This window comes from Drosophila teissieri, chromosome X (assembly GCF_016746235.2).
Source record: "Drosophila teissieri strain GT53w chromosome X, Prin_Dtei_1.1, whole genome shotgun sequence".
NCBI lineage: Eukaryota > Metazoa > Arthropoda > Insecta > Diptera > Drosophilidae > Drosophila > Drosophila teissieri.
Genome location: NC_053034.1, coordinates 18019321 through 18046173, shown reverse-complemented (window position 1 = coordinate 18046173; position 26853 = coordinate 18019321). Strand labels below are relative to the sequence as shown.

Sequence of the window (26853 nt, the reverse complement as noted above, 5' to 3'; positions counted from 1 at the left end):
GAGATTCCTATGATTGGGAATACAAGTGTCCAAGTGGTCAAATGGCGCACATTTAACCCAAGAATGCCCACAGTCATTGTGGGCATTAATTAGCAAAACGTGCGCTAAATATTAAATGTGCGATGATGCCCCAGGCTAATTTCTATTAAGTGCGCTTAAAAAGCTTCAAAAGTCGCTTTGTTCGCTTCTCGTTCACATATGTAGATACATACATATAGATACTGCACATATGTACATATCATATATATTCTGATAGAGGCGAGAACATATGTTTCATGATTAAATTGTTCCCAGGCTTCATTAAGAGCACTACTGCCCTCCTGTGCAAAGTACTTTCGCACTAGGAAATGTATTTTAAATGGGCTCTGCTACCCTGCGTTAGATTTGGGCATATAGACTTGACGCTTTGCCATTTGATGGCACTACATTCTAATCAAATAAATCCCATTAAATGTCAACTAGCCGGCATTCAACATTTGGAACATCAAACGTAATCCTCTTAGCGGATTTATCTATCTTATTATATCTATGATATATTTCCCACGATGCGGCGAGAAAAACGTGCGACCCACTGGTCGGCTGCGTAATATACGAAAATATTATTAATTCACAATAAACAGGGTGCATAAATATGCAAATTGTTCACGTGAACACTCAAGTTGGGCTCATCTCCCGCCTCATTTGCATGCGATGTAAACGAACTCTGGCCAAAAGACAGAAAAACGCCAATCACATTCGAGATGGGAAACGCTTTTCATTTCATTTCAATGCATTTCATTTCATTTCACTTCATGTCATTTCACTTCATTTCAAAAAGAGAATCATTTTCTGCGCCCTGGCAACAGATAACAAAAAAAAACTAAATAAACAAGTCTTTCATATGGGATGCGCTGCTGTTGTTTTGGTTTTATGGCTTTTATTCTGTTTTATTGTTACGTATGACGCAGGTGAAATCGAATTCGATTCTGGACACAATAATTTTGGTTAATGAATCGCCTTGTCAGCCCTAGAGACCCAAAATAAATCATCCAGTGTATGTATCTGTGTATCTGTGTATATCGGTGCGAAACAAACAAATTGTTTGGCCGTTAATTCGAAAACAAAATTATCCAGCCAAGTAATCAACTAACCGGCTCGACTTTTATATCTATATATATGTACATATGTAATTCTTTCTAAGGTGTAAAGTGTAACGAAGTGAGATCGAAAAACTGGAACCGATTCGAACACCGAAACTGTATCAAATGTCATTCAACTTGGCACCAAAGCGTGTGCTCAGCTCGGAGTTAAAAGCAACAATAAATACATGTATATAATAAATACATATATATTTGGTTCATATCGAATCTAAGTCGTGGGAAGATATGGGCTAGTTGAAGATGCCACCTGTCGAGTGAGTCAGTGCGGCCTGCCATTTATGGATTTCTTTCATGTTGAATACACATTATCAGCATTTTGGGCTGTGGATGAGATAATCAATTGAATGGCTGAGTAATTTCGATCAAATTTTATTTATTTGCGCCATTGAATCACTGTGTTGACAAATCTCCAATCGATAATGAAATGAGCAATATATGTAAGTCGTTATACTAAAACTCAAAGCAGTTGTTTTAAGGACTTTAGGAATAAGAAGGCATAAGAAGAGGTTTATTCTTGAATTAATAAAAAGCAAGTCGAGATTGATTGGTTCCAGTTCTTTACACATGATGTACCTTGCTTAATTGTGCGATTGAATTAACAAGTTAATGGTCACTTGAATTTATTTAAAGAGGCGCCCATCAAATTAAGTATTTAAAGGTTTCAACGAAGACGCATCGTCTTACCAACCTAATCAGATTAAAACCGTAAATATAAAGCACAATTAGAAGAGTATTTTTCCAGCGAACTTCGCGTAACCTAGGAATTACGACAATTGGGGTTTAGAACAACTATAATAAAGTCTTGAATCTTAGAAAAACTTGACCTTTGAGCTCGCACATTTCTGGGAATTCGCCGCCCCAAAACTCGAGCTCCGTGCGATCCAGCGACGACCTTGCCCACCCAGTTACCCAGTTTGCAATCTGCAGGCGGCCAAGTTAGCGAAACCGAATCAAGTGAATGGCAGTAGCTCAGCTCACTCGCTGGCTCGCTAGAAATCAGATTGCAGCTCATTAGCTACACGCAGCAGTTGGGCACCTAGGTGTATTGTAGGTATCTTGGCTATCTCTTGATGCTATTACGATCAAGTCGGAAAATCGGGGAAGTCAGCTAATGTACTTTGTAGATTCTCAAAAACCGGAGGGAGGAAAATCCAATCGAATCCAATCAAATTCAAAGGCAGCAAAAGCGTAGACGTGCAGACATTGAACCCCCTTGGTGTAGCATAAAATCCAATTCGAAAAGCAAACTTCAAATGCAATTTGGCCGTGAAAACGAAATACCAGCAAACATAAATTAATTATTATTGTTACTAATAGATTTTTTTTGCTTTTGTTTTGGTTTTCTTCTTTGCATTAACTATGCATAAACTCAAAGCTACTCAGTCTTTCGACTTTTGTAAAGCTTTATTCATTATTCACACACATCTTTTTTGCTTTTGGTCAGTTAAGGTTGCTCTTCCAATACGTGTTCATGCTATTTATAGTATTTTGATAACTTGGTTTTAAGCCTCAATTAGCGGGCAAGAAAACGGTTTTGTATTGAATTTTGGAGCAAACTTCAAATGATTTGATTGATGACTTGAAGTTTGCACTTGATAAATGAAGTGGGGAAATTGTTGCGGCATTTGACTTGATTCTCTTAAATCAGATACAAGTCGAAATATAAATATTTCTTTTATATAGATAGAAAAGAGTTTCTTGCCGAAGATTGAGATCATCCTAGGATCTGCTCAAGAAAATCACTGTTCGGGGTGAAAAGAAATCCAAGCAAACTGTAGGCTGTAAGCCATCGATCAATGACAAGCGATTGGCAAAGACCGAAAAAGATTGGCAAAGAACTAAAAAGTGTTGGCCAAAACTTGTTAGCCAATTCGCCGCGAGTGGGAGAAACGACACGACGCGAAAGACTAGAAATATGAGATCCGAACGGATTCTGTTCCCAATTAGTGGGCAGTGGTCATAATAAAAGTGCCTCCAAGATTCCGATTCCATTGATTTCCGCCTTTCAACCTTTCGCTGGCAGTTCGTGCAAAATGTGGGCTTACTTTATCAGCTGTACTTCCTTCGCGGCTTTTAAATTCACTGCGTTAATATATATTTTTGATCTTTTCTTTTTTTTTTCGTTGCGTTTCGTTTCTTTTCCGTTTTTCTTTTTTTATATTGGGAACTTTTGTGTGGACACTTCTAGCACGTGTTTGTAACTACTGATTGAGGTATGTTTTGTACTGGTAATGACTTTTATTTTGTACTCTTTGTTTTTGTCACAATAAAAAAAATGATATTGTTTTGACTTGAAGTCGCAACTTTTTCGCGTGGCTTTTGAAAAGGTTAACCCTTTTGTGTTTTAGCTTTTCGTTTTCTTGAACTCTTTTGATATTTTGATGATTTTGTGATCGTGGCGAAGCGTTGTGTTGTCTGCACCGTCCGCCGGGATATCGCACACTGAATGTCAAAAGACGGCAAACACTTGTTATTATAACGCGTCAAAGCGTTTCCATTTACCGTCGACTGCGACGCCGACCGCGGCAGCGACGCCGGCAGCGGGCTCATCGCTCGCGTCGCACAGAAAAACTGAACTGAAAATAATATACATACGTATGTGAAATATAAGCGACGATGCTGCCGCCCGAATCTGGCCCGGCCCGAATCAATAAGCCACTTGGGCGGGCCTGTGCCGCTGCCGTTGCGTTGGTCATGATAAGACGCCAGCAGCGGCAGCGGCAGCAGCGGCAGCGACGTCAGCGTCGAGCGGTACGACAGGTGAGCGTTTACGCTCTCGAATCCACCTGTTATCAGCTGCGTTCGATCGCATATATCGAGTGCATGAATGAAAGCACAACAACATAGGCGTTGCAAGAAACCGAGTTATCAAAGTTATCAAGGAGGCTTATCAGCAAATGATAGGCAGAATAAGAATGATTGCCAGAAGAAGCTGCTCAGCAAGTGAAAGGATCGCAACTAGAACTGGAGTTGGATTAGATAGAAGATGATCCTCACGCTCTAAAGTTAACTTGGCATCAGGACTATCCTGCAGATCTATTATCCTGTACCACTACTATCCTGTAGATCACCTAGCTTATCAAACCTAGTTTTATCAATAGGGGGTTTCTTCACAGAAGAGATCCATCGACGGCAGCGATGGATCAGCTGCGCCGGCGTCTCTGCCGCTGCGACGCGACGCGAGTCGCGTAGACCGTTAGAACGAGGCAGAGCCGAAGAGGTGAAGCAAACCCGATGCCCACTTCGGCTGATCGGACGATACTTCGTGACCGTTCGTGGCGATTCGTTGTAATTGACGATGATTTTGGACAGTTAGTCGGCTCATTATACGTTCATGATGCGCCGCGGGCAACGCGGCGTATGAGTGATGCGAACGCGTGATTTCAAGCCGAGAACTATCCATGATTTACGATCGCCACAGCCTTTTTATTATTGGGAGCATCTGCATGGGATAATAATTTAATATTAAGTGCAGGACGGGCAACAAAGTTAATATTTATAGGGACGACTAGGCGTATGAGTGATGAATGCCACGTTTTTGCAAGCTAAACTAATAAATAAGCGAAATTTCACACTAACTGAACTGGGTCGAATGCATGATGTCTACTTGCTATCTTTGGCAATACACTCTGGGTTTTAAACAAATTAACAACACATTATTTAAGCAAGTTGTGCAACATTAGAAATTATTTTTTAATGAGTTCTGTGATCAACACATATTAGAGTCACGTCCAACCAATCGATTATATCAACGAACCAAAAGGGCTACGTAATTCTCCAAAGATTATTACTGTTGAAAACAAATAATTATTTTTAAGCTAGATCTAATCAAGGATCTTTTTCGCTTTGATTGTCAATTATTTTCGTACCGATATGACGCTTGGTTAGGGGTCTTGTGACACATTCATAGATTATTGCTTAGATTGCGTTTAAGGGGTATTAAACACGAAACAGAAATGCTTATGCAATAAATTTCCTTTAAGACGGATCATGATCCTCTTACGTCTTGAAATAGATTACCAAACCGAAAATAGTTAACAAATTTAACAATGTTTGACCCACGGGGCATAAAAAAGAGCCAAAAGCCAAAAGAAAAAAGGGGGCCAACAAACAAGGAAAGTGTTTTAAACTTTGGCACTCGATTGTGAAGCACACTCTCAATTTGACAATTTTTGTTGGTTTTTGTTTGGTATGTGCCAAGATTCGAACGAGCAAGCCAACCATCCAACATCTGTACTTGAATTTATTTGGATTTCGTTTTATTTTACTTATTTTCTTCGAGCTTTTTTCATATTCATTTTTTCTATTTATTTCGATAGACAAAACTGGTTTTCCGCACCCGGATGAAATGTGCGAGAGAGTCCACAGCCAAGAGCCGAAAACAAAACACCGAAAACGTACGCCCAAACATCTGGCATTTGGAATCTCGATTGGAAGCCGCCGCGGGGCTTTAATTAAGATTTGGATTTGGTTTCGGAATTGAGAATTGAATTCGCTTGGCTTTCAGGATGTTGTGAAGAGATCTCAATGGCTGACCGCATGAATGAACCAAAACGAATGGCACCGCGTTTACAAATAGTTGTTGATTATAAGCTTCAGCGTCAACAAATTGTAAAAGGTGACCCGCCAATGTTTGTTTACTTTGATTGGAATCGCATTGGCGTATTTAGGACATCGATGTCTAGCCAAAGAGGCGTTTTCTTTTTTCGTAACATCTTTAATCGCATCTAGAGTTTCCCTTTAACTAGGTAATATATCTTCTTTCCTCTGCTGGAACTCAACAAAGAGACAATTGATCTGGAAATATCCCCCAGGGAATTCCCCCCACGAGACATGCAATGTCCGCGTTCAATTTTGCAGGTACAGTTGCCACCTGAACTCGAACAGGGAAGTACAATATCGATCGCAGGCGAGCAAATAGAACAATAAAATAAATGCAAACAGCCCGACAAAAGATACATTTGCCGCTTATCAGAGATACTATCCGCTTCGTGGGGTTTTCGGGGAGAAACAGTTCATTTACATGCACATAGTTGACATCGTTGAGTTCGCTGGCTTTTTGTTTGTACCTATTTGTTTTTGTACTTTCGTATTTGCCGAGGAAATTACTCGAATCGATTGGCAATTGATGTACTACCGTTGGTTTTTCGAGAGGCAAAGGTGGTGGGTATATGTACAGATATTTGTTTTTCTGACCTGTTCCATCAAATTGCCTGCCAGATAATTGCGATCTACTATTTGCCGGCAGATCAGCGCCAGTTTCGTCAGCAAATTGCTTGAGTCTGCTTTGTCGCAGTTTCCCTCCCACAACTAACACCCATTTCCAGCATACACATAGAAAAAATTATATTAAAAATGATGATATCATTAAAAAATTGTAATATGATAAATGATGAAATGGAAAAAAAAACTAGAATAGGAATTTGAATATTTATGAAAATGTGTAACTTATGCTTACAACTTAAAATCCGCTTTGAAAAGGATTTCAAACTAGCTTTAGATTCCATATCAGCTGATTGTCAGCTGTTTCATTGCATTTTCATGCCATTAACTGAATAATTGCTTTCTATATTTGATTTGAGAAGTGTAAGTAAAGCACTAGGTATACCTTTGAGGTCATGAACTTCTCTCGGTGTGGGTAAACCCTCAACTTGAACTAGGGATTGAGAGACTTGTTTTGAGCTTAGCACGCGATTGAAGCAAAATTAGCAGCTGCAAATTGCAACATGAATTATTACGCCGACGTCCCTTGACCTTGAACCACCATCGGCCGCCCCCTCGTAGTCTTCACCTAAATACCCGCCAATTATACAAATGTAATGAGCTTTAATTGTGTTTTAGGGAAATCATTTGTTGCACACCCAACTATTGACAGGTGGCAAGCACAGGCGATCAATAAAACAATAAAATGGTTGCAAAAAAACAGAAAGAAACAGACAAATAACTCTGAAGATGTGCTCGAGAGCCCGACACAATCTTATCGTGCAGATGTGCATATTAATTGCATACGAGTGTATCGCCTGACAAACGATTACACGATTCGCCCGTTTCTCCACCGAAAAGTGACAGAAATAATGTGGGGGGGAAAAAAAACTTGGGAGATACCAAAAGATACTTAGATAGAAAACCGACAAGCAATTTGGCTATGGGTGTAACGTATCTACATGAGTCATTCGAGTATAGAACCCCATTGCTTAGAAATATTGGCTGGAATACCCATCGATTGATAGCTGGGAATACCCGTGGATGCGGCGGGATTTGGGAACTTTCCTGTCTAACAATGATACTTCCCTTTATCACTAGGTTGAACTAGATGTAATAATGCAACTAATTGAAAGATTGTGGCAACAAAAGCGCTCACTTAATGGCAATTTAATAGCAGAAACAGGGGTTCTTGTCGAATTTATAATGAGTGTGGCATTTCCAAGCTGCCAAAAACAAAGCAAAGTAAACGATTGTATACGTAGAAATTAAACATTGATGACTTCCAGGTAGTCAAGGTTTAGGGGAACTGCGCATATGTTTCAAATGAAAGATATTTGTTATAACAAAATTGGAAGGTATTGGAAGTTACTTATTTATTTTTCACTACATATTCGGTTCTTACGTAGGTGACAAAACAATTCAAGACCAAACAACAAACGTAGGCCAAAGATAATCGCAGTTATCAGGACTGTTTGGGTCACCTGAATAGGTTCTTTGACTCCACCTGACCATGAGTGAATCAGGTATTATTGTCCGATGGTTCCGATGGTTCCGATCTGATCCCGCTAACCAGTCGGCTGAGCATTGAAAGTCGTTCAAGAGGCCACTGGGCGAGATAATGGTTATCGATCGATCGAAACTGGCAGAATCGTGCTGGACATAAGTGCCTTCCGATGACGCAAAGTTAAAACCCAAAATCATAAGACACAGCCTTTTGCCCCCGCCCCCTTTCGGCGCCTCATCCTTTGTCCACTTGAGCGATACGATCGATCGGGAAAACATTGGCGCACTTTAAAGACGGCAATGAAGATGCCCTACCCATTGCAAATGGTTTTCCTTTCTCCATTCTCAACTCAATATCTTGAAGCTGTAACTTATATTTTCGTAGAACCTTTTATTTTGCAACAGCATGCTTCCGTGTTCTTTGTGTGACACTTGGTCGTAAGCGTTATGGCCTAGTGCATCGACCCCGCCCGACCTCGATAATAAAGGGTATTCCCTGGAGTCGTGCGTGGCTTGCAATTGCGTCAGGTGGATGTCTTTATCTCTCCGATCGAGGGGTATGGCTCTGCCCTTTCCCAGTACTACCCCCTATATTCAGCTAGTCGGATTCCGTGTTTCGATTTCATTTCCTTTGGCATTATCAGTCGTCACGTACATGGCAAAAAGTTATCTCTGGCATTCGGCCCATACAAACTTGATCTTGATGTGAAGTACCGCAGCAAGTGAAGTCCAGGAATCCAAAGGGGGCGCAAATGCAGGGCTGGACTTGGTGGAGACCTTGGAGTGGGTTTGGAGCCTGTACTTACACAGCGCTACATGTGTGACCAATGTGTAGCTGCATATGCGAATCTAATCGCAGGGGAACTTTGCGCGAAATCTCTATTTTTAATGAAATACAATAAGCACGTTTGCAGTCCGTAAAGTTTGTGAAAATAGCTTTGAGATTTTAAGATACTGTGCTTTTGTTAAGAACCTATTCTTTAGAGAGTGTTTTTTACCAAATACATTGGCAGCCAACAGCAGTTTAATTGTTTAACAAGTGATGTATCATTGTTTGGATATCATTCTGACAACCGTACCCGGAATCCTCGCCAGCAATGATGTGATTCCTATCACGTCGAGTGCATTCGCAGTGCTTCCCAGGTGTTTCTTCTTTGTTTTTTTTTTCGGGGTTTGTGCAACTTATCAGTGGGTTTAATCACATCAGCAACGAGGTTTTGGATTTTTTTCCTGAAGAGTGGAGTGGAGTGGAGACAAAAGCCAACGACACGCGTCATTTGCCTTGATTAGTATTCCCAGCCACAGATACAGATACAGATACAGATACCGATCGAGATACAGATACAGATACACCCCGTCCATAGTTGTGGGCATGTGTGTGCGACACGTTTATGTAATGTTTGCTCGTTGGATCGTTTGGCGTTTGAAATGTTTTTATTTAACTTTTTATTTTGGGTGGTTCGGCTTCGGGCCTTGCCCCTGACCTTGGATTTTAAACAATTGTCGGACGTGGTCGTTGACAAGTTAGCGCCACTGTCTATTTATTGGATCACCCCATTATCACTTCCTCGTGAGCATTACAACTCTGGAGTGCTCGGCGATAGACGATCGAAAGTTACAATTAAAATTACAATCAAAACTGGCATTCACTTTGTTTACTATCTTCGAGAATTCTTCCTAGATAATGATGTAAAGGGAACTTCCCCAACGAATGGAACTGATAAGATTATACAAATAGCTAAAACTCCCATTTTATACAAAATTTAAGTTATTGGCAAAAACGGAGGTTTCTAACAATTGCGATATGAAATACTTCAACAACGTCAAATGTAGTGAATACATTTATATATTAATGTAATATATATCATTTATTATCATAATTAATTTATTAATAGTATGACACTTCGTATTTGGACCATTATTTCAAATGTTCTGACCAAAATACTGATTATTTTTTATAGCGAAAATACGCATCTTATCTAAAACCTTTTCTGTATAACTGGGAAAATATTCTCATTTCCGCCCGTGTTTCGTGAGTTTTCATGGAAATGAGTCAATTCCAAAGGAATGTGGTTTCCGAAAATATTTATATGGCCTCATGATATGGACAAGCTAAGCGAAAGGCGCAGTTAAAACTGAAGATTGAGGCAGGACTATGAGGTGTTTACCAATTACCAATCTTGACCCAGGTGAAAAATGACTCAGTGTAGCATTTAGTCTATAAATGACGGATATTATCTGGAATCGTATGCCTGTAGACTGGTGCTTATCGGAGGCATTATGGGGAAACCTCTATCAGCGTCGAAAACAACAAACAATTCAAACGAATTGCGACGGAGCTTAATTATTTTACAATGCTCGCCGAAAGATGATCACCTTTTTTTTTGTTTGGATCCTCCCTGATAACTCAATTCTCAGAGGGCAGCCAGCCGACTGTAAAAAGCGAACAGCAACGGCAATAAAACCCAATTGTAAATTTGATAAAATAACCAAATGACAGTGTCAACAATTCGCTGATTGCACAAGGAGTCGGATGCAAAGCGATAAATAATAGTAGACAAAATAGTCAAATTATTCAAGGGTGCTATGAGCTAGCGCATCAAACAATCCATATTTCAGGAATACCTGATCTCGAATTACAACATTTGTGTAGTGAAAATAATCACTTGAACAATTTCATAATTAAAAACCGTAGAAGAGATGATATTTCCGCGGAGAATAAATGTTTTTCGAGCATAAAGCAGGCGTCAGAAATGTATTATCATAGCAAGTGTCAACAATTATCTGAGCAAACATGTTGTTGCCAAGCAAATAAACACTTTCAAATCGACAATTCTCTGTTCATTTTCTCTGCCCCTTCACTCGCTAATTCACTAACCTCCCAATTCTCTTCCTTATTCATCAATTCTCTGAGGGAACCTGAGGAATACTTAGGGATTTACAGACTCACCGGGGCCTTCGTCGTCACAGGTGTTCACGAGTCGGGCGTAACCGCAGTATGTGCCACGCCCACACCGCCCCACTTGCCTACCCAGCAGCCGGTCCATAGTTTCCATTTGGATCTCGAGATCGTTGAATCTACATCAATACTGACACGGCACGAAGTTGTCCTTGCAAAATCAGTCGCATTTTTATAGAAAACAACACGAAATTTACGCAACCGATTTACGCAAAAAAAAAAAAATAGAAAACAAATTCAAATTGTTCCAATTTTGATTAATTCCACCAACCGATTCTCAATGTCGACTAAGTTCCGACTGACAGGGCCACAGTTTCTTACTTTGTTGCTCCAGAAACGCGCTGGGTGAATATCTCTATCTAAACACATGTGTTATGTAGAAAACTCTCAGAAGCTTTAGTTTTAGGAAAGAGCGTTTAGGAAGTTCTACTGTACGGTGCGTTAATATTGTCAGATCAGTGGCACTTTAATGGCTCCAGAGTGGTGAAGTGGACCCAATTAATTTATTTTTTCCCATAGATCAATTTGCAGTGGGCTCCTAATTCGCGGAGAGTTATCAAAGACAACAAATGACGTTGTCTGTTAACTGGAAACCAAAGATGAGGTGTTAATGCCAATATTGACGCGTTTGTTTACCACCCAGCATGAATGCAGCACCGCCACTGACGTCATAACGAGCACTTTGCGTCTTAGAAAGCTTTCAGACACCTACGCAGAAAGACGCAGCTCAAAAGCAGCGTCCAATGGACTCATTCTAAGCACCCCGGATATACAGATGGGGATGAAATTCTAGTAACAGCCACCAAATATTGCAGTTCTAGGTTTTGCTGTTTAAATTTTGTATGGTTGCATTTGCACAACCTTTTGTAATTCGCAAATCAGTTGCTATCAACCCATGCGGTTGCTATTATTTCGAACGCAAGTGTACCCGTGTAAGTGGGCGCGTGTAAGCCATTGAGCCCGAGATCGAAATGGCCAAAAACCACTCGAAAAGGGTAAACAAAGGCAGCGAAAAACCAAGATAAATCGAAAATGATTAAACGCTCATGCGCTGGGCACTCAAAAACCCGTTATGCGCCGCTGCCCCTTAAAAAATGTATAAAAACAACAATAAAAAAAAAGGGTAAAAAGCCGACTATGGCATTGAAAGTAAATAAACAAATAACAAATGCAACTGCAACTGCAACTGGAAATGTTTGTAAACAATGCCGTGAAAAATAGGCCCCGACAATAACCAACTAAATGTTACTAGGTTGAGTTATTCAATGCACGATTCATTGGGCAAGTCATAACCTATAGAAGATATCGATTATGTTGCTCAATGTGCACCATTGACGTGATTCGACCATACAGCTTGGGTGCAGTTAATAGTATAGACATAAAAAACCGATATATATTTGTTGATAATCCCTTTAATTACATTTTATTGCATGTGATTATGCCCCCTCTTGCGCTGGCAATGCTAGTTAGATGACCGCCACTGTAGTTCACATGCAATCGATTAAACTCCGCATAAACAGCTGACGGCGCTGAACCGTTAAAGCCTCGTCATCTGGCAATGGCAATGAAAGTGCAACTGCAAGTGCCATTGCAATATTGCAACCGCACAGCCGATTGCAAAAGCACACACAAAAATAACAACAAATAGCCGCCACTGGCGTGTTTACACAAAATAAACAAATGGCACTAAGTTGGGAGTCAAGTGAAGTCGGGCCAACTCAAGCAAGAAGTTAAACGCCATGTCGGCTAAGCAGTGCTACACTGATGCACTGCTGCACACCACTGCACTGCTTGCGCGCTGGCCTTAAACTTTGCGTTTTCAGGGTCACGTTAACCAAAACCAATTGTTATGTTAGCATAATGCAATTAGCGTTAAAATCAAACAAACAAAAAATTAATACTTAGCGTTTACATTAATTGTTGCGGGATGCCTCTTTACTGCGCTCTAAAAATAGCGTGCAGCAAATTATGGGAAAATGCAATAAAAGATGTCAAAGCGAAACAAACAAATTAAAATAAACTTAAGTAAAACAGAAGGGAATGGGAGAGAGAGAGAGGCCTCTTGGAATTTGCTGTAAAATTAGTAGCGATTAAAATTACATTTCACAGTGGTGGCTGTGAAATTGCCAATTTCTGGCATTTAAAATAGCATAAAAGTCGTTCAATTCGTTTGCTGATATATTATAGTTAATATGGTTGTTAGAACGTTCAATTAAATATATGCACTTTTTTATGGATAGATAAAGCTAATATTTACTAATAATGTTTGTAAGGTTTACTGCTTTAAGGTGACCATTTGAATGTTAGATTAGCGTTAATAAATAAGGTTACACTAAATAAATGTCAATAAAATAAAAAGCAAATGAAAAAGAGTGCAACTTAGGATATAACACAGTTAATTCAGAATCGGGGATTAACGTAATTCGGGGTAATGTGCAAAAAAATGGCAGTTTGGATAAGGTGGCAAAAATAGCTTACGTATGGGACGGCGGCGCATGCGGGTCTCATTTTTCTCGCCGCCACTGTGGGCACCGCTACTGTTAAACGGCTGCATCTTGCGACTGACACAACAACAAGTGGTAAGCGGTATTTTACCGATTCGATTGGCAAAGCAAATACGTGAAAAGAAAAAAGAACCAAAAGAAAAGCAAGAATTTAAAGCAAAACTTATAACGGCAGAGATAATAATTTTGGTGTTAAGGCAGCATTACACACTTTATGTTCGAGCACCTGATGTTTTGAATGAAATCACTTGAAAGGTTTTTCGAATCCGATTATAATTTCGTGCCGAGACTGAAGTTGTCAAGCTATTTTTAAAGGAACTACATACATAACGAAAAGTGTAGTACTGCCCTATTAATACATTTTGCGGTCTGAAAACCAGGCACTTCACAGACAGATGGGTGTTCCCAATAGTTGGGCCCACCACTGTGTGCGGTTCGATCGAGTGAAGCTAATAAAATAACCGGTTCGTGGCAGCAAACCAAACAAAAAAAAAAGATATATTTCATGCACAATTCACTTTTGCCAAATGTTTCTTCGGATTCTCTTGGTCAGCGAATTCAGCGTGTTTTGTTTGAACTGATGCCACTGCTCTATTCATTACCTTTCCCCCTTTTTTTCAACAAAGACGCGACGAGCTAAAATGTTCGAAGGCAACTAAAAGCAGCAAACGAAAATTCTTAGCCGCCGACCGGCAAACAATCGCATCAGAAAAAAAAACCAAAAGCAGAGAAGAAAACTTTCGAGATGTTCCCAATTGCAGAAGCGCACAAATCTATTTTAAAGGTGGCTTACTTCAGGTTTGTAATTATGTATTTCATCAAACATTACATTTCGCACATTTGTGAAATTACGTTAATTTGATATTATTACACAGCACTAGATTTTTAAACCACTGCTATAAGCAAGATGTAGAAGTTCTGAGATACCTAGTTAAATCCGATATAAAACCATGAAGACCACTATATTTTGGAATATAAGCGATGGTTTTTCGAAAACTGGAACGTTGATTTTTATCACATGAAGAGCTTAAGTCGTTAAGTCGAGTTTGAGGGACACATGTCAAGAACCGCGTGCGAGCGAGATGGAGCTAATGGAGCACTTATCTGGTAGCCCGGCGACTCCGGTTCAAGAGCCCAATATTTTTGTATTTTTTTTCTTTGGTGATAAGATAGTCGCGGGAACAGGATAGTTGTATAAGCGGTATATTGATAAGACGACCGACAATATATTGGCCAAATCATTTAATCAATTAATTGCTGACAAAAACGAGCCAAAGTTCGAAGGTCAACAGGCGACATTGCGAAAGTGCCCGTGACATTGACCTCGACATCTGGAAAATCAAATATCACCCAAAAAAAATAACAGCATATCTATGTATGTATGTCACCATTTGACCCAGTTAATCGAAAATCGTGGAATTAACGAAAAGGAATTAAGGAAATATTATTTTTATTGTGCCGTGTGTGGGAAAGAGAGGTGGCGCAAACAAAGCTAGACAAAGACGGGGCGAACACGCGTTCAACAAACTTGATTAACGGTTTATCGATTTGCCATCGCACTCGCACAAACACGTGCTTTGTTTGTCGCTCCTATTGATTTTTACGACATTGCATGGAACTGAAATAACTGCACATTTCTACTTCTTCCTTTTGTGCACTCCTTCCCATTTCATAACGCTGTTTGCTTGCATGTGTGTGTCTGATGTTAAAATGCCCACGGTTGAGCCCACGTGTGTTGTTTTTGTTAATGACTGTGATTATCATATGTAAAACTTTTCATTTGTTATTGTTTTTCGATGGAAGAAGGAAAATTAAACACATGAACAAGGTGTAAAGTTGATGAAACACCGAGAGGAAATAGAAATCATAGTCGTTGCGTTTTGCACACTCGCAAGATAACCAACTAACGACATTTACTAACAATAAACAAAAAGAGAACTTAACACGAGAACACAAAACACATGAAAAAAAACAGACAAAACAAAAGGCACACACACTCACATCTCTTCCAGACAACTTTTGTCGCGGTAACAGCGCGAACTGGAAGTTTGCTCCTGGCTTCATTGACTCGCAATTTCGAACTGAGACTGCGACTGTGATGAGCCGCCGCAGGCAAAAACAACAATGCGCCGTGTGGAAAGCGGCATTTTCCACCCCCTAAAAAGCGGGCCAGCAACAACGGCAGTAACAAGAACAACATGAAGGTAACTGAAACTTTTGGGGATGACACGGAACAGATGATGCTGCTATCGGTGTCATCGATTGGCGGCGATAACAGGAGTTTTCTGGCCGCTAATTCAGCAATACATTTCAAATGTGTGCACATGTATATTTCAACAAAAAAATATTTTATATTTCTTCCATTGTTTTTTTGAATTTTTTCCAAAAGTCACGAGCTAACTGCGTTCGTTACTCGTCATGTTTTGCGCATCGCTATTGCTCAATTTCTTTTGTCTGCATCCTTCCAGACGCTGGAAGTTCCTTCTCGCACTTTCCGTTCGCATTCTAGTTCGCGGCTTCATCTGGAAGACAAGATCGTGTCATTCGCTTCATTTCTTCGTGTAACGGTGCTAGGTGCGGATGCCACAGTGTTATTTTTAATTGTTAACTATTTATAAAAATAAAAAAAGTGTAGAGAAAACCAGAACACCGGTAATGCGTCGTTTCGATTTAACTTATATTATTTAAAACATTTATGATAACGGCAATTTGACAAGCGAAATCAACAAATATTTAATTTTCATCAGATTCAACGCTTTTCCTTTTGCTCTTCTGCTTCGTTTGGCTTTCTACGTCGCCATCTTGAATTCGCAGGTGTCTATTGCCATCTTGCTTTCACACCTGCCTGGTATTGCGTCGATAAGAAATTAGAATATCTTACAATAAATTTGCTTTAAACTTATTAAAATTATGCTTTAACTCTACTCTAATCTAATCTAGTTAAAATAAGCAATAAGTCTTGGTGTTTAAATCAAGTTAGTCTTTTACATATCTTGGTGATTGTGATTGTGAAGGTCAAATGGATCGAGGTCAGGGCCCTCTTCTAACTGTTAATTGTGCAATAGTTGCATTTCAATGAGAGAACATGTTGCAACAAAAGCAGAATTGAGTAAAACGTACATTTATCGATTTCAGAGGAGTCGCCATGGACATGCAAGTGCAGCGCCCCATTACGTCCGGCAGCCGGCAGGCTCCGGATCCGTACGATCAGTACCTGGAGAGCCGGGGACTCTACCGCAAACATACGGCCCGGGACGCCTCCAGTTTGTTCCGGGTGATCGCCGAGCAGATGTATGACACCCAGATGCTGCACTACGAGATTCGACTGGAGTGCGTCCGCTTCATGACCCTAAAACGACGCATCTTTGAAAAGGTAGCTATTCCACTGACTTGAATCTATATATTTTTTGTAAAAGAAAAAACTATATTTATAAATATTTGTTGTATGCTCCAGGACATCCCTGGTGATTTCGATAGCTACATGCAGGACATGTCCAAGCCCAAGACTTATGGAACCATGACAGAACTACGCGCTATGTCCTGCTTGTATCGGTAAATGATTATTTGTTACTATATTTCTATTAAATTATACAAATTTATCAATATACGATTTGCTTACGATTTCCAGCCGCAATGTTATCCTGTATGAGCCCTACAACATGGGCACCAGCGTCATTTTTAATCGTCGCTATCCGGAAAACTTCCGTGTCTTCTTCAACAATGAGAATCATTTCGATTCGGTTTATAAAGTAAAGTATATAGAAACGGCCGCCATTTGTCAATGTAGGTGCCCAGAAATATTTACAATTTTGCCAATTATGTTTATACCGTACCGTGTGCATTTGCAGCAATCGCCTTCAAGTTGCTGTACCAGAAGCTTTTCAAATTGCCTGACGTTTCATTTGCCGTGGAGATCATGTTGCATCCACACTCTTTCAACTGGGATCGGTTCGACGTGGTGTTCGATGACAAGGGCTATATGGTTCGCATTCAGTGCTCCGATGGACGAGTTTTTACGCTTGACCTGCCGGGGAATACCAACTGCATATTGGAAAACTATAGGCTGTGCAATTTCCATAGCACCAATGGAAATCAGAGCAATACTAATCGAAAGGGCGGTCGGCGGGAGATAAAGAATCAGGAGGACCGCAAGCCATCCGGCAGTACGAACCACGAACCAAACGATCAGTTGCCCATGTGTCCAAACCGACTGGAGTCTTGTGTCCGCCAGCTGCTAGATGATGGTCAGTAAAGCGGATTTTAACAATTAAATACTTTTAATTACACACTTACCATGCTTTAGGTATCACTCCGTTTCCCTACAAGGTGGCCAAATCCATGGACCCCTATATGTATCGGAATATAGAATTTGATTGCTGGAACGATATGCGCAAGGAGGCCAAGCGCTATAATGTATACATAAATGACTATAATTTTAAGGTAAACTGGGCAGAACTTTGAATAATTGTTAGCACACACACACACACACACACATACACACGTTTCATGTCAACCACCCATCCAAATTAACACACTTTCATTTTCATCTACACACTCGATACACTTTTTACTTTGCTATATATGTCTAGCCTTATCCTTCCTCGTCTCGTTGCCGTGTTATTTGTTTTTTCAGGTGGGCGCCAAGTGCAAGGTGGAATTGCAGTACGAAACGGAGATGCACACGTGCCACATTCAAAGCATCCACAAAGACAAGAGTTACTGCGTCGTCTTTGTTGAGGCGATTGGCAAAAAGATAGTGGTACCTCTTTTTTTATCTGATTTTCGCCACCCTTGCAGAGAAATGCTACGAATTGAATTAGAAAAGATTATCTTTTTTAACAATTCGTTCAAAAATGTTGACGGTTGACTGGTACTTAAATCTATACAATTTATTGATCTGCAAGGGTTAATAGTTTCGGTATCCGGAGCTTCTTTGAACTTTGTCGCTGTAATAGAGAGCTTACTAATATAAAAATTATCTGTTGGCTTAGGTTCCCTATGAGTCGCTCCATCCCCTGCCGCCAGAAGAGTACCGCCCATGGGCTTTGCCATTCCGCTATCAACGCCAGATGACGCGCTTGCCGTTGCCCAAGTTTGCTGGTAAAGCCAACAAGCCTTCCAAATGGAAGAAGAACAAGCTGTTCGAAATGGGCCAGTATTTTGAGCCCAGCAAGTGTGATTTGATGCCGATGCAGGGCTACATACCCGTGGAGAATTGCTATCAGGAGGTGCACGTTCCGGACGATGAGCAGCGCGATCAAAGAGATCCGGAACAGAATGACCAGAACCCAGCTACGGAGCAGCGGGATCGTGAAGAGCCGCAGAAGCAGCAGCAACAGCAGCGCACGAAGGCATCAAGGGTTCAGCGGCAGAGCTCGAGTTCCAGCCAAAACCAGGAGTCTCCGGTTTCGGCTGCCCCGCCGCCCACTCAGTATATGAATTACATGCCCATTGTCCAAGGTCGTCCTGGGCAGGTTCCGCCACCCTGGCCTTCATCTCCGATGGCCCTTGCCGAGGAGTTCCAGTTTCCCATGTCTGGAGCACCGCATCAATCGCCAACCGAAGGTTGTGTTTACATGCCATTTGGTGGTTATGGTCCACCACCACCGGGAGCGGTTGCTTTACCGGGACCGCATCCATTTATGCCGCTTCCCTCTCCACCACTTAATGTTTCCGGAGTTGGGGAGCCACGTCGTTCCCTGCACCTCAACGGTGAGGATTTGCCCGTGGATATGATCACTTTGAGATACTTCTACAACATGGGCGTGGATATGCATTGGCGCATGGCGCACCACACGCCGCCTGATGATCTTGCGATATTTGGATACCATCAACAGCAGAGCAATACGGACCAACAGGGCGGAAGGACTGGAGGCACAGAGGAGCATTTGTCTGCCGAGTCCACACCACCACCTTCGCCAGAGGTGGTAAATGCCACGGAGCATTCACCGCTTGAGAAAACCCCCTACGCCAAGCGCAACTTGAATCCGCCCAAGGTGCGCGGTAAGCGTCCAGAGCAGCTGCAAGATATTAAAGATTCGCTGGGGCCAGCGGCCTTTTTGCCCACACCCACGCCCTCGCCCAGCTCAAGTGGCAGTCAGTTTAGTTTCTACACTTCTCCATCGCCGCACCATCACATGATGTCGCCGCCGAGGCTGCTCCAACCGCCGCCACCGCCACCGATATTCTTCCACAAGACGGGACCACCTCAGTTAGCGGGAGCAGCTCAGGGACAGGTAGGAGGGATACACATACTAACCAAATAAACTGTACTATAGGTACTGACACTATCCACACTCGTCCATTTTCAGAATCCCTATGCCTGGGGCATGGCAGCTCCGGTGGTGGCCCCCTATGAGGTGATCAACAACTATAACATGGAGCCGTCGGCTCAGCCACAACAACAGCAAGCGGCTCCCTTGCCACCAGCTCCCGTACCCGTACAATCTCAGCCGGCAGCTGTCTATGCTGCACCGCGTCATCACTGAAAAAGCGGGAGGGGAAAGCAGATCACTTCAAAGAGAGAGGTCATACGGATCGAAAGGCGTTCCATTCCATTGCAATTAACGGCTTTTAAAACTTAATCTCACTTTTAAAATTGTAGTTAACTTTTTATAGGCCACCTGGTCGTTGGCGCTCTATCATAAACCATTCAGCTTCTGTACAACAATCGATTGCATAACTTAACGTAAATGTCAACATAACTTCATTTTAAACTTGTAATCTAACGTAATTTTATGCGATTTTTTTTAAAGGTAGCCGTCACGAAATCAAAGAACCACCTATTTATATGATTTATTTAAAACCCTTCCAACCAAAACACTATATACTCTTATATATATTTATGTACTCGCTGTTCGGCTAGAGACTCACCTATGTAAAGTGTACCATAAAATTAACCATAAATAAAACAAGATTCGAGTGCAACGCAACAGACAAAATGTACAAAAGACTTTTGCAGGTGCTGCAATTACGTGGTATTCTCGTCTTTCGCCGCGATTTCAGATAGCAAACAAAAGTTGTGGATTGGATTGCTTTGGTTCACCTCGTAACATCACATCGACGCTGATCTTCCAAACGATAAAGAACTCTGATTTAATCCTTTATTTTAATTTTAAGTTACAATTGGTATAACTGAGATAAACGGTAGTTGTTTAATGTTTATAGTTTAAGAAAACGCTGTAATTTTTGATAAGCAGATAGTTTTTAATGTATCGGTTTATATTGTAACATATTACATCAAATTAGTGAGTTTTAACTAAGAAAAAAAAACCAAAAAAAATATGTACAACTAAGAAAATTAGATTCGACATTGGGAAATGTATAAGATTCATAACTTCCATCAATCACGATTACTTCAGAATGCAGTACATGTTCAAAATGTTTTGAATTGTCAACTTTATCGTGCTAAAACTAGCCCATGTTAAAACCATCCAGAATGCTAAATATAAGTTGAGTTAGGGAGTGCAACGCCTCCATGCTGTTTTCCACTGTCCGCTTAGCTGAGGGCTATATGAAATAAGTTAAGAAAATGAGTATCCAATACTGCAATTCATAGACAGTAGTACTAATGAACTTTGAAGAGAAAACTACGATGGTATCACAGAAACTGTTGTACAAATAAGTAGTTTAAAATTCAATTTAGTGACGTACCTGTACGGTTTGTTTATTTAGAATAAGCCAATAGGCAATATATGTCTCTGTGACAATTTCGGTTATAGGGATTTTCTGTGATACCCTGCAGAAGATTTTGATTCGGTATGATTTGCATTGTTAATCTTTCGATTGTGTATAAGTTATTTTAACAAAGGATACCTACTTGTCCAGAACAGAACGCGATGAGTGCGAAACTCAAAACCATAACAAGGAAGCACAAGTGACTCATTTTGCCACTGTTGTTTTGTATCACCGAAAAGTGTGCGCAAAAAACTATTTGAACTTGAAACCGATTTGTTCTTGTTCGCTTTAATAATTCTGTTTAGTTGGTTATTTTATTAATGCTCTCAATTTATTTCTGCTTACAGACTGAAATCTCTGTGCAAAGGTATCGCATTTTTATGCTGAATTTTCAAACTGCCAAATGGGCGGCACCGGGCGACCTACATTGCGATGCCACCTGTCATCAATCGCTACGATCGCTGCACTTCATTACATATCATTACTGCCGATTTCGCCGCCCGTTTGTTATTGAACATTGCGTGGGATTCGATGGCGGCTGGGGGATAACGCACAACAATGGGAAGGACAAGCGTTGTGTGTAATGACGGGCTGCGCTTTGGACTTATTCTATTATTATATGCGACACTTATTGCTGCGATTAAGCTTGCGGGTAAGTCAGTTCTGCCATCACCAAAGCGACTCTCATCAGATACACTTTTGTATCCGCTGATATGCGACAATAACATTACTTACTTCTATGGATATCTTTGAAAAGTCAGTTGCAAATAAGTTGCAAGGAATGGACAAAAGCACCATTTCTATCTTTCTATCTCTTAATCGCATCGGCAGATTCAAATACTTTCCCAAGCCGATCAGTGTCTCAGATCGCTAGAGTATAACTAATAGTAGTTTTATTTAACTACACTCCGTTTACATGTTTCACCCTTCATGGAAAACAACAGGCAGCTTGGGTATAATTTTTTTGTTTTTTCAAATTTTTTATTTGTTTGCAAAGAAACCTGAGTGCCACGCCCCTCCTGGGCCGTTGAATGGGTTGGTGGGTGGTATGGGGTGTGCATGAGTGGGCGTGGGCGTAGGCATGGGCGTTGGTCGATCAGGCTGTGTTTTTTTTTGTTAAAACATAGTAACTAATCAGCCGGATAAGCGGATGACTGAACAGCCGCTTCAGGGAATGCCGGAGCCGCAGCAGTCATCCAATCCGTAACTCCTCATCTCCTCATCTCCTCGGCATCTACTACCTAATAGGCGGGGGCAGCATAGCCACCGTGTCCGGCTGGGCCGGCGCTGTAGTGCTGATGGCTGGGGCCAGGACCATAGGGACCCTCACGCTCGCCGGCGATGTTGGCGAGGGCGGGCAGACCCTGGTTGCCGCTCTGGAGCAGCTGGTAGCCAGCGCTGGCGGCGGCGGAATCGGCTCCCGATGCGTAGGCGGGCAGGGCACGGCCACCGTCATGGGGTCCAGGACCGTGGGGTCCAGCACCGTGTCCACCGTGTCCGTGTCCGCTGTGTCCGTGTCCGTGGCTGCCGTGTCCGTGGCCACCGTGTCCATGGGACTGCGAGCCCTGGCCGTAGCCCTGCTTGTTCTCGTTGACGAAGTACTTCTCTGCTGGCGGCTTCACCACGTTGACGAACACGGGCTCAACCTTGACGCGACGTGGGTGGTGCTTGACGTAGACCTTGCGCAGCACGATTGCTGGGGGCTTGTGGAGCACCACGGGAGCGGGCTTCACCACCAATGGAGGATGGTTCACCAGCACCTTGGTGGGCGGACGCTTGACAATGATGGGGGCGGGACGATGGATGAGGATCTCGCCCTTGTTCTGCGGGTAGGTGATCGATGAGGTCAGGGTGTTGCCCTTGGTGTTCACCGGCTTGTACGGGATGTTCTGGTCCGAGCCGTAGCTGCTCTGGCCAGCCTGTGCCACACCGGCGGCATCGGCTCCGGACTCGAGAGCACCAGCACCGGCATTGGCACCACCGTACTCGCCACCAGCTCCGCCGGCACCACCGGCAGCAGCCGCGGCCGCTGAGGCGGCATCAGCGCCACCATCGGAGACACCGTTTCCGGACTCGGCTCCATAGCTCTGGGGACTGCCGTAGTTGGCGCTCGCACAGGCCTAAAACAGAATTGAGGGGAAACATTGGTTAGCATTGGCTCGAGTGCTGATGTTTGAGATCCATATATGGATATATTGTAAATGGGAAGTCAAGCTACTTCTGCAACGAAAGCAGCCAACTGGTGGAGTTCCAGAATGGAGCACTTCGTTGTCAGGGGATTGTGATTGAGATCCTAAGATTTCGAGCTGTAACACTTACGATCAGGCAGGCGGCCAGCGCCCAAATGTAGGTCGATCTCGTCATCTTGTCTCCCAGTTGCAGTTCCAGTTGCTCTTCGGCTTCTGGGTGTGCTCCCGCTTGGAGTGTCTGCTGTCTTCTGCTGCCCTCCAATGGTGGCCGACTACTTTAAATATGCTCCGGACGCGTCTCCGGCTCCGGGTACGTGACTTTTGCATTGATGCCAACTCCGGTGCCGGCTGTTCCGCTCCGGGCCCACGCGATGCGAGCGAAACATGGCCAAATGCTGATAGATCGCACGCATCGCTGCCAGCGCATATCACGGCGTCTCTTCCACTTACGTAGAAGCCACAACCCGAAAACCCCACTGCCCACTGTCCATTGCCCATTGCCCGTTGCCCATTGCCCACTTCCCACTGCCCAGTGTAGCCATTGCCCATTTTACAATAACAATTGCGAAACACATTGCAACCGAATCGGAATCAACAGCCGGGCTGTGCATCTCCGCCGCATATCGAGGTCCGAACGTCTGCTCAGATAGCGAAAATAGTTCCGCATTGGCAGACACAAGACTCGGCAGTCGGAGTCGAAGTTGGAGCCGCCAATTCGAGGTGGAAATGGAACTGGATAGGGGGAAGTGATTAGCCATGTAGAGTCCTTCAATTTCACACGGATTGCACAGATTTGATTATCTACATTGGGCATAAGTAGTGGCAGGCACGGAAAAGCGTTTGGTACACAGTGCTATTGGATTTCTTGCCATAGATGTGATACGATAGTTGGGGAGCCAAAACATTTGTTTTGATTTAGAAAATACGTTAATCTTGTTAAGGCCATCAGTGCATTTGTAAAAATGTATTCCTTATAGTCAGTTAACAGAAATCTCTAGTTGCAAAGAGATTTCAAGATAATCTTCTGGGTAATATGGAATAAATCTTAAGCTATCCCTACTAGGAGTTTAAAAGCTTATAGATACCTAAAATATCTATCCGTACAAGGAGTTTAAAAGCTTATAGATACCTAAAATAGCTATCCCCACTAGGAACTTAATAGTCTATAAACAGCTACAATATCTATTCCTACTGGGATTTTAAAAGTCTATAAACACCAAAATTATCTTTAAATATAATGATGTGAATATAATTCGCTATAAAACTATGATATAAATTAAAAGTTTTGAATTAAAAAGCATGAAGATTTTGTTTTCAAAGCCAGAGAAGCTTCTTAAAATGTATGAAATGTGCTACATTGTACATTTTTAGCTTGAAAGAAAAGATGCTGAACAATATTAGTTGCTCCATTAATTGTGAGCTATTTTATTTTCTTAAGTCCGGAATGAACACTTGCCAGATAAAGATAAAGATGACCTTTTGATCCCATTCTGCAAACTGCAACGATAACTAGAGTAGAGATACCATCACAAGAGTGTGAAATATTTTCATTCATGGCAATGATACACAATATCTTTCGCATTATCTCTCATGAAATGTGTGCCATGTTGCGGATCAATCTATAAAATATTTTAAAGATCGCAGAGATACAATATATAGATTTCTTTATACATGTGCATACTTTCGTGTTCATACATCGAACAATTTCCCTTTATTATTTATGTTTTAAGGCATTTCTCGTTGCCTCATGTTTATAAATTTAAAAATAAAAGATTTAAATTTTTAAAACTCTGCTTGAATAACAGCTTTGTTAGCACTTTGTGGCCCCTTCCGGTTGAAAATAACTGATGACAATACGTTTCGTTTACGTTTTAAGTATTCTTTCATTTATTTGCGCTCAGTAGTCGGCAAAGAAAAAAAAAACAAAAATTTAAATTAAACCAGCTGTCGCAGCTGAGGAGCCATGCCATTCCATGCTAGCCAGGATGAGCACCTAGTAGTTGGGCTGGCCGTAGGGCGCGGGACTGTTGTACAGTGGAGCCTCGTTGCCGTAGGCATTGCCTTCGGAGGCGGAGGAGGCGGCACCGGCGGCGGCGGAGGCATCTCCGGCACTACCATAGCCCTGTGGCTGGCTGTACTCCCTGGGCTGGCTGTAGACGGGGGCAACCACGGGGGCCAGTGGAGCCTCGATCTTCTTGCCGGGCTTGTAGACCTTCACGTAGACGGGGTTGAGGCTGAGCGGAGTGGGCACCTTGTTGATCACCTCCTGCTGGTAGATGACCGAGGGCTTGATCTTGTAGATGACGGGATTGCCACGCACCACCGTCGGTGGGCCGCTGTTCACATGGGCTGGCGGTGCGCCGGGCTGGTGGACAATGATTGGGGGCAGGGGCTGGGTGGCGATCACCTGGTGGTTGTTGTGGCCCGACGGCACCAGCAGGGAGCGGAACAGATGCTGGTCAACGAACTGCGGCGACACCACCTTGATCTTGCCCTGGCGGATGTTGCTGGCCAGATTGGTCTCGGCCAGAGACTCGGCAATGTCCTCGGAGTTCTTCAGCTTCTGGTAGTTGGGATCGGCGTTGAGGGCCTGGAGTTGCGCCTGGACGCGACCCAAACGGCGGGCCTCCTCCGGCGAGGGCTGGATCTCGGCCTGCGAGGCGATCTGATTGGCCGCCGGCTGGTTGCCACCAGTTGCCACATTTACGTACTCCTCGAGTCCGGCATTGGGACCGGACAGGTACTGTCCATGTCCATGTCCATGTCCGTGACCGTGTCCGTGTCCGTGTCCGCCAGCGGGACCATAGTTAGCGCTCACCAGCTGTGGGGAGGAAGCGAGAGTGGGTTGCAGAGAGTGAGATTAGAGGGATGCCCAATGTGAATGCCATGAATGACCTGGCTACTAACCGGCGTGGCGGCGATGGCCAAAATGCCAAACCAGAGACCGAGTTGCATGTTGCCGTTTACGTGTGGATCGTCTACTGCTCGCTGTCTGGCGATGACTCCGGCTCTTTATAGCGCCTATAATCGCTGCCCGCCATGGCCGGCTACGTGATCCATCTCCATTTCCGATTTGGGGCCGCATCTTTGTCTCGCCATCGTGCCCAGATCTGCAGACAACCAACCGAGCAACCTCCTAAGCACTAAGCACTTACCCCCAACCGTGGTGCACCAGTCTGCTTTCCGCCCAATTCCGTCGCAATCTTCTATTTGCGGCGGTTCCCTTGGCTTGAATCACAGCTCTTCCAGAGATCGCACCCAGAGATCGACCATGCCAACGCTACGAGTCTCGTTTTTGGGTGTTTTTTTAGAGATGGTTGCCGTTTTGTGGAGTGGCTCCTGATTTGATTCCTGCATTCAAGTTACTCTGCTTGATATTTGCCCATACTGTCTTTAAAATTGGGATTTGTATAGTGCCTTCTGCAAAGTTTTATAATCAAAACAGACTTGAGCCAAATTTGAAGATTTTGTCTGTAAACTGAGCATATCTTGCCATCGCGATATATGAACAGATTAACTTGTAAAAATTTCCGAGAAAGATATGACATGTAAACTGCATTAACATGGTATATAGCTAGAATTATGACCGAATTCACTTCGATGCAGTTAAAGTTTTAAGAGTTTCCACTTATTTCACTCATAAATATTATTAATATATTAAGATCATTTTAGATTTT

General features: G+C 42.5%; 4 protein-coding genes and 2 long non-coding RNA genes across 12 annotated transcripts in view; 2 read left to right on the top strand and 4 right to left on the bottom strand.

Moving 5' to 3' along the window:
• Positions 1–15513, bottom strand: part of LOC122624845 (solute carrier family 41 member 2) — a 28309-nt gene extending 12796 nt beyond the window's left edge. The window contains exons 1-2 of one of the 5 annotated variants that reach the window (XM_043804578.1): positions 15312–15432; positions 13285–13367 (exon numbers count right to left, since the gene is read on the bottom strand). In XM_043804578.1, coding sequence (XP_043660513.1) covers positions 13285–13360 — 76 coding nt within the window. In that variant the 5' untranslated portion in view covers positions 13361–13367; positions 15312–15432. Of the gene's footprint in view, positions 1–10797; positions 10939–13284; positions 13368–13912; positions 13934–15311 lie in introns of those variants that run through there. The other 4 variants (XM_043804579.1, XM_043804577.1, XM_043804575.1 and 1 more) reach the window with 4 other exon arrangements.
• LOC122624847 lies at positions 13376–15295 on the top strand. Its single transcript, XR_006326515.1, has 3 exons — positions 13376–13774; positions 13937–14108; positions 14186–15295. It is a non-coding gene; the product is annotated as an uncharacterized LOC122624847 (long non-coding RNA).
• Positions 15497–20251, top strand: LOC122624844 (protein ovarian tumor locus). 3 transcript variants are annotated; one of them, XM_043804571.1, is made up of 9 exons: positions 15497–15514; positions 16446–16683; positions 16765–16862; positions 16939–17093; positions 17159–17554; positions 17614–17750; positions 17944–18069; positions 18302–19546; positions 19622–20251. In XM_043804571.1, the coding sequence occupies exons 2-9, from the start codon at positions 16456–16458 to the stop codon at positions 19796–19798; spliced, it is 2562 nt and encodes an 853-aa protein (XP_043660506.1). In that variant the 5' UTR covers positions 15497–15514; positions 16446–16455; the 3' UTR covers positions 19799–20251. The 3 variants fall into 3 exon arrangements, with proteins under 3 accessions (XP_043660506.1, XP_043660505.1, XP_043660507.1); XM_043804570.1 differs by lacking the exon at positions 15497–15514 and adding an exon at positions 15806–15962; XM_043804572.1 differs by lacking the exons at positions 15497–15514; positions 17944–18069 and adding an exon at positions 15806–15962.
• Positions 20252–20532: 281 nt separating this feature from the next.
• On the bottom strand, positions 20533–21668 carry LOC122624729. The gene is made up of 3 exons (XR_006326503.1): positions 21130–21668; positions 20964–21048; positions 20533–20819 (listed from the first exon to the last, which is right to left on the bottom strand). It is a non-coding gene; the product is annotated as an uncharacterized LOC122624729 (long non-coding RNA).
• Positions 21669–21936: 268 nt separating this feature from the next.
• On the bottom strand, positions 21937–23463 carry LOC122623700 (chorion protein S38). The gene is made up of 2 exons (XM_043802997.1): positions 23307–23463; positions 21937–23107 (listed from the first exon to the last, which is right to left on the bottom strand). The coding sequence occupies exons 1-2, from the start codon at positions 23349–23351 to the stop codon at positions 22229–22231; spliced, it is 924 nt and encodes a 307-aa protein (XP_043658932.1). The 5' UTR covers positions 23352–23463; the 3' UTR covers positions 21937–22228.
• Positions 23464–25039: 1576 nt separating this feature from the next.
• LOC122624118 (chorion protein S36) lies at positions 25040–26242 on the bottom strand. The gene is made up of 2 exons (XM_043803560.1): positions 26084–26242; positions 25040–25997 (listed from the first exon to the last, which is right to left on the bottom strand). The coding sequence occupies exons 1-2, from the start codon at positions 26129–26131 to the stop codon at positions 25170–25172; spliced, it is 876 nt and encodes a 291-aa protein (XP_043659495.1). The 5' UTR covers positions 26132–26242; the 3' UTR covers positions 25040–25169.
• Positions 26243–26853: the final 611 nt, after the last annotated feature.